A 7,401-nucleotide genomic window follows, 5' to 3' on the forward strand; every position below is an offset into this window, starting at 1 on the left:
CTTCAAAGAGGTCACCATTTTCAGCTGAATTCGAGCACACTGACTTGCTGGCTCAGGTTGCACAATTATAGTTTAAGCCTTGTGCAACAAAGCTGTTTCTCCCTAAATATCAAATCTTTTTACAGTAAGAAAAGTCTACAAAATGTGAACTAGCACTTGCATTGGTGTAACATCTATCCTTGCAAAAAAAAAAAATCTGAATTGAAACTCATCAAATAGCCAACTTCAACGAACCTCCTTGAAAACTAATCAGAACAGTTGCTCAATAAGCAGGTTTTCTGGAGCCCCTTTGTGCAAACAAATCAGAAGGCATGCTCTGAAAGCAGGTTGATTAGAAGCAACAAGAGCCCTGAGGGCGTGTGGGGGGAGGCCGGTTGTTTGTTGCGCAAAAGCACTAAATAAACTTTAAGTGAGCCACCTGAATTTGCCCGTTTGTGAATCCCACCCTAAAATAAAACCAAAGGCTGTGAAGTCCAAAGTCAAACCGAGACCCTATTTGTCTTGATTAGAAGCTGGCAGTATAGAAGTTCCCCCTGGGAGCATGGGTCTACTCAAAGCTGTGCGCAGAGATTTTATTATTATTTTATTAGTACTGGGCAAAAAGTGGTGCGTTACTTTGGAGGGCGTGCAAGGAAAGGGAACCGCATTTTCTTTGCACCCCGCTTCTCTCCTGCTTTACCCTGGCCTACGCTGCTCTGTCCTGATCTACCCACGCAGCTACACGGCTCTTGAGAGAGTTGTCGGTGGTAGGAAAAGGCGAAGCTCTGGACCGGGGAAGAGGGGACAGGCCGAAGCAGCCCAGCCATAGCTCTCGCCTCCCCACCTCAGCCAAGAGCCTCTCTGCACAGGCTCTGGAATGCGGACGGAGCGAAGGTTTAAGGCAGGTGGCAAGCTTCAGGCGCGTGCGGGCCTGCCCGGAACTGGAAGCCGGGAACACGTGGCTCCAAATCACTGCAAGCGAGTGCGCGGAGCGGGTGCAGCCGCCCATAGCCAGACGCGGGCAGCGCTGGATGAAAAAACCACACGGGGTGATTGGGAAAGTGGGGAGCACAGTCTGCGGACGATGCGCGTTTCTCAGTTCTCCCCGTCTTCACCTGTAGCCACGGCCACGCCTCACTGCCCTTGGTTTGGATTAGGCGAAGTTGCAACTTGCACGCCTCTCTCCGGGGGCGTCACCCCTTTGCTCCTGGCAACCCCCAGAGGCTGTCGGAATATAGGATATATATACCAGGATATAGGGCGGATTGGGGTTCGGTGTCCTCTCTTATTATGGCAACCCCCCCGGCCCCCATCACACACTACCTAAGGGAGGGAAAAACTGCAAACTGTTGGCGCACAGCCCCTGCGTAGGGTTAGCACAGGCACCGCCCTAACAGCTGCATCCGAGCCGCGCCTACTTAAAGTTCTCTTAAGTTCTGTGGGCCTCCGGCTGAAAGCGCCGTTAGGTTGGATGTTCTTCGGAATAAACGTGTGTAGCCAATACTGCAAATACCAGGCACGCTTATTACTTAACTATAGGTCTCAGTGAAATCAGTGGCGCTTATTCCCTCCCCCCCCCGCCCCAAAAAAACCCCAACGGCCATGAAAGCTTGCGCCACATCCACCGGCCTATCTTGTCACCCCCACAATTCCCCGGGTGTCTCTCTTCTTCCCTTGCTTTCATGAGCCAAACCCACATCCTGGCTGGATCAGCCCCTTTTTGCCTGCTTCTCTCCGCCTCAAGCGTCCCGCCGCTCAGACGGACCCCGATCCTGCCCAGTGCACTTCGCTCGGGGAGCACCTGCTAGAAAAAGCCGAGACTCCGGACCCCTCCCTGCCTCTGCCCATTGGCTGCCAAGTGACACCGGGGGGCGGATCCGCCTCGCCCCCTGTCGCCCGGCCCATATTTAGCCGGTGGCGCTGGCGCTTTGACCGCTTAGCTCGCAGCACGCCGACTGGTCGCGGAGAGGTTTAATTTCTTTTGCAGTCTTCCTTTAGAAACGCACCGAGGGCATCGCCACTCCCGACCTCCACAGTGCTTGGATTGGAGCCGCCTCGGCGCCGCCAGACTCCCCAGCAAGATGCCGCGCTCTTTCCTGGTGAAGAAGCATTTCTCGGCCAGCAAGAAGCCCAATTACAGCGAACTGGAAAGCCAGACTGGTAGGCGCGCTGCACTGGCTGGGGAAGGGATGGACCAGAAGGAGGAGGGATGGCGGCACCGAGCGCTGAGCCGGTTTGGGTGGGGGGACGGACTGCCAGGCGCAATTTGGTGCGCCCAGGGCGGGCGAGCGCACGTGGGCGCACGGAGGGGGCGTGAGCCTCGGGTCATTCGTGCGCTCGGTGGGTTCCCGGTTTGGTTCATGGTTTAAGCATGGATGGGTCGATCGCTAAAACTTAAAGTGATATATCCTGTTGGGGCAGAGAGGCGCCCGTGACGCAGCGCTGAATCCGCTGCTGTGGCAGGGAGATGTTCCCGTCTCCAAGGTTTGGCTGTAACTTTCTGCAGTTGGCTGGGAGTCAGTCCCGTTGGACACGGTGTGGTGGAGACTTGTTTAGAACAGCAAGGTTAAGTTCTAGATTGGGGAGGGAGGACCTGCTGGACTACAGCTCCCATCGCCCCTGAGTATTAAGTTATGCTGGCCGGGGTTGATGGGAGATGGAGTCTCAACAACCACTGGAGGCCATAGCTGCCCTAGCCCTGCTGCAAACCAAGTGATGCTGGTGCTTCCTAGGCGACTTGAGAGTTTACTGCTTGCTTCTGATTTATGCTGTGTGAGTGACCTAGTTGTGAGCTGCCCTATACTTTGAAGAAAGTTGCTTTTGTTTTCCAAGCAAACAGGTGGCTCTGGGAGAGCCAAGCCATCAAATAGCTCAGTTGGCTAGAGCGTGGTGCTCATAGCGGCAAGGTTACAGGTTCGATCCCGGTGTGGGACAGCTGCATATTCCTGCATTGCAGGGAGTTGGACTAGTAGGCGATCCTCCGGGTCCCTTCCAACTCTACAGTTCTGATTCATGGAGGGTGGGGAATGTTGTGGATTAGGAAGGATCCAGCACCTGCCTGAGTTGTCTCCAGTGCTGCATGCTCACTTTATAACCATTGGCTTTTTAAAAATCTCTTTGCAGTGATTGTCTCCCCGTGTTTGTATGAGAAGTACCCCATCTCTGTCATCCCCCAGCCTGATCTGCTGAGTTCTGGTTCCTACTACCCTCCACTTGTATGGGACACAGGGCTGCTCTCCAATTTCTTCACCTCTGAGCCGGAGTACAAGAAAAGTGCCACTTCTCCACCCAGCCCTGGCTCCAAACCTCTGGATCTGACCTCCAGCGAAGAAGAGGATGGCAAGACAACCTCTGACCCGCCCAGCCCAGCTTCTTCTGCCACCGAAGCGGAGAAATTCCTCTGCAGCCAATGCAACAAGTCCTACTCCACCTTTGCAGGCCTTTCCAAGCACAGACAATTGCACTGCGACTCCCAAGCCAGGAAATCTTTCAGCTGCAAAAACTGTGAGAAGGAGTATGTGAGCCTGGGAGCTCTCAAGATGCACATCCGAAGCCATACCCTGCCCTGCGTGTGTAAAATTTGCGGCAAAGCCTTCTCCAGGCCTTGGCTCCTGCAGGGCCACATCAGAACGCACACTGGTAAAGCAGATTCTTCTGTTTGTTTCTGGTCACTCTTATCTCTTCTCTCACCCCAGCCCCCCCTCCCTCCTCTCCCCATTGCTTCCAACCTGATTCAAGTCAACACTGCATGCAGTTTACCATATCTAGGATTCTAGGAGATAAGGGATTCTCTCTCTCTGAAAAAAAAATTACTTGCTAACCAACATTTCTGAGCAAAATCTACCTGCAATCCCTCCCAAATTCAGTTCCCTATTTGCAAACAATGCATGAGATTTGCACATTTGGGGCTCCTGTTTGTGGCAGATTGTTGGTTGCTTTTATTCCAACTCCACACAGCGAAGCAATTATCTGATTAGTCCACCATGTACCCCAATCCCTCCTCCCTTTCCTTCTCTTTCCATGTGGCTCATCCTGGCACAGTGCAGTGTGCACTGTGCTCTTGGGCCTGTGGCAGTGAGGAAGTGATCCATATCACGTTACCCGTGCCCGCAAACTTGGCATGCACACCCACCCTGTCGGCTCAGCAGGCTGCTCAGTCATGTGAACTGTCCTTGAGTCACTCTTGCACAAAGGGGCACTCTTGACTGGAAAGGGCTTTGCACCAGAGAGCCTCGCAGTCCAATGCTGCAGGCATGTGTAATGTCAACACAGAGGGTGGGGACAGGCTCTCTTCCTCGTGTGCTTGGGGGTTTAAGCAGCAGGCATTTCCTTCCTTACCCCCACCTTCTCTATAGCTCCCTGCATTCCAAGGATGAGCAAGGTGTTGCTCAGGGTGGTTGCTCAGGGTGCTCAGAGCTTCATCCCAAAGGGCTTCTAAAATGTTCCCTCTGGCACACAGATCCTCCCGTTCAAGGAGAAATAAGCTTGCTTTCCTGCACAAAAGGTGCTGTTGGGTTGCATCATTCCAGGCCTTGTTGATTTGCATTGTTCCACTAATGGATACTGCTGGAGGAGGCGGGAAGTACCTTGGAAAGGAGGGGGAAGGGAGGGAGAGAGAGAGAGGTGACTGGTCAGCCCAGGCAGGTGCTTTTAATGTAGCGATGCTGCTGTTCCCCCCTGGTGCACCTGTTACTGTATCGCCCCAGGCTGAACACCAGACTCCACAGCTGCCAGGCTGTGGAAGCTCTTTTAGCTTTTAATCCAAGGAGTATCACATTCACAATGCATCTCCCTCCAAGCCGGCCTTTGTGCCTGTTGCCGGGATAGTTTAATTGTTACTTGGTGCTGATTTCACACCCTCTTAGAGGTTCTAAAGATGTTGCCTGAAGGAAGCCAGAAAGACTTAATTGTGCTTTTTTCCAAATTGAGCACGCCTGTTTGTTAGTTCCAAAAGAACTTCTCTGACAGGAATTCATCCTGTTTAGTCTTTTCAGCATGGAAGAGTTTGAGGCAGGCGGATGGTGCAGGGCCCGGGGGGGGGGGGTTGGAGAGGGAAGGAAGGAAGGAGTGGAGAAGCAGGGAAGCTGCTCTGGGAAGGATATAGCTATACTTGGATTTTGAAGCTTCCAGGGCGGCCAGACTGATGCAATTAGTGCTTTGTGTTGTGCACAGCTCACAGTGAGCCAACAGATGAGATAATTTGCATGTTGCACGATGCAGAATTAATTTTATTTTTAGTCTGGGTTGTTGTGCTCCACTGTCAAACAAGACTTCTGAACGGGTTACCTGCTGGAGCAAATGTCCACTGCTCTGCATGTTTACTCAAAGTTAAGTCTTGCTATGGTTTATGGAGCTTACTTCCTGGATCGATTTGTAAATTTGCTGAAACGGAAGTCCCATGCATGGTCAAAATCTAACCAATGGGAGAGAGAATCATTTGTCCCCTTGAAGTCAGGAGCTGAAAAGTGCTTAGCTTCCAATGAGAAGCTCTTCTCCCAACACCTGATCTTGAAGCCATTTAAATGGAAATAACTTCCATTGAAATTGGTAGGAACTAATTTCCATCTGCTTAAACCTGCTTACAAATGGGTTGACTCTTCCTTACCTGTTTGATCCTGCGTACCTCATTTAAATATACATTACTTTGGCTTCCTGCTACCTGTTTCTTCAAACTATTAAACTTGCAGGTGCATGAGCCAGTCTTGGGGAACGTCGGGTTTAACATTTCCTTCCACTTTTGTTGTCTCCATAGGCGAGAAACCGTTTTCCTGCACACACTGCAACAGGGCTTTTGCCGACCGCTCCAACCTCCGAGCCCACCTGCAGACTCACTCGGACGTCAAGAAGTACCAGTGCAAAACCTGCTCCAGGACTTTCTCCCGCATGTCACTTCTCCACAAACATGAAGAAACGGGCTGCACTGGGGCGCGCTGAGAGATCTTCCCTCTTGCATCTTAGGAAAAGAAGAAGAAAAATGCTAAGGACTCTCCTCCATGCCAATGCATATATTGTAACTAGCGCCTGTAGGAATATAGTTTTTCCCATTTGAGTTCAGCTGCCAGGGCAAAACTTGGTTTCTACATGCTTCAGTGACATTCAGGATACTTCTCCCTCTCTCTTTAGTTTAAAAGTCTGGTTCCGCACCCCCTGGCCACGGCAGAATGCCTCTTGGTTTAGGCAGGATAAGGCTGGTTTGCAGAAAAAAGCGTTCTGATGTTTTATTAGTGTAAGGACCCTTCGGAATGTGCTCAGCATCTCCCAGTATTGAGCCTTGCACCAAGCTGGCCTGAAGGACCACAGTATATATATTTTTTATTTCTGGGGGTGTTGGGGGAAGAAAAAAATAATCTGCTGTTAACTGTTGACCCTGAATTGATATGCCTCTCAAGGAGGACAAAAGCAAAATGTTTCCAACCCCCACTCAATTCTCTCTTGCTGGAAGCCTTGTATATACCCCCCCCCCAAAAAAAAACACCCTCCCGAGAAGGTGTAACTCTGCAGTAATACAGTATTGCATTAGCTCTGAGGCAGCTGCTTCCCCCACCAGCACAATGATAATTTGCAATGCCTCAAAGATTAACAATGTCTATAGAAGGCCCTGGGTAGCCATTTCAAACAAGACTCCTGTTTACAGAGCAGCTATGCACTCAAGCACCTGTTAATATGACTTCTTTTAACAACTGCTTTTCAAAAGAACTGTGACTAATAGCAGGCACTTGTCAGGCGATACAATAGCAGCCTGTGTAGAGAGGCTGCCCATTGACAGGTGTGTGCCAAAAGAACTATTTATGGTTATTGACAGGTGCCTCCTGAATGCATCTTTCTTTTGTACATTGTTTCCACATCATAAACAACAGAAAAAAAGAGAAAAGAGTATGTTTACATTTCAAAGGTACACTGGTATTTATATATTTTTGTGCCACGATTTTATACTGATTCAAAACTTTTTTTATATATAATTATATACAATTTATTGATATTCAATAAAATGGTTAATTTATAATCTGGTCTTGTGCTATTACTCAGCTTTCTGGCGACTTGTATTCCAGTGTAAAATTGCATGCTTTAACGCTGCGGAAGTTAGTTGTGGTTAAATCCCTACAAGTTAGTCTTGACTAACCCAAGATTAATCCGCTAACTTGTTCTGTTACTTTCAATGGCGCATGCAGCCCAAAACTTTGCATATTTTGTCTGATGTAAACTTCACATAATTCAGTGGGACGTACTCCCTTGTAAGTGTTGCAATGGCAGCCTCGGCCATGAGTAGATCAGGGGGTCTAAAGTGTATCGAACCTATAAAAACCAGGTGAACAATCCACAGCTAGGAAGTAATGACTGAAAAAACTCCTATGCATTTCTTATTCATTTCAATAAGGCTGGAACAAGAGAACTTGCCAAATACATTGAGTGCCACAACTTATT

At 49.7% G+C, this 7,401-nt stretch overlaps 1 protein-coding gene across 1 annotated transcript; it reads left to right on the forward strand.

The window, feature by feature from the left end:
• The first annotated feature begins 1,778 nt into the window (after positions 1-1,778).
• On the forward strand, positions 1,779-7,092 carry SNAI1 (snail family transcriptional repressor 1). The gene is made up of 3 exons (XM_035124233.2): positions 1,779-2,139; positions 3,103-3,618; positions 5,732-7,092. The coding sequence occupies exons 1-3, from the start codon at positions 2,061-2,063 to the stop codon at positions 5,911-5,913; spliced, it is 777 nt and encodes a 258-aa protein (XP_034980124.1). The 5' UTR covers positions 1,779-2,060; the 3' UTR covers positions 5,914-7,092.
• The last annotated feature ends 309 nt before the right edge of the window (positions 7,093-7,401 follow it).

This window comes from Zootoca vivipara, chromosome 7 (assembly GCF_963506605.1).
Source record: "Zootoca vivipara chromosome 7, rZooViv1.1, whole genome shotgun sequence".
NCBI lineage: Eukaryota > Metazoa > Chordata > Lepidosauria > Squamata > Lacertidae > Zootoca > Zootoca vivipara.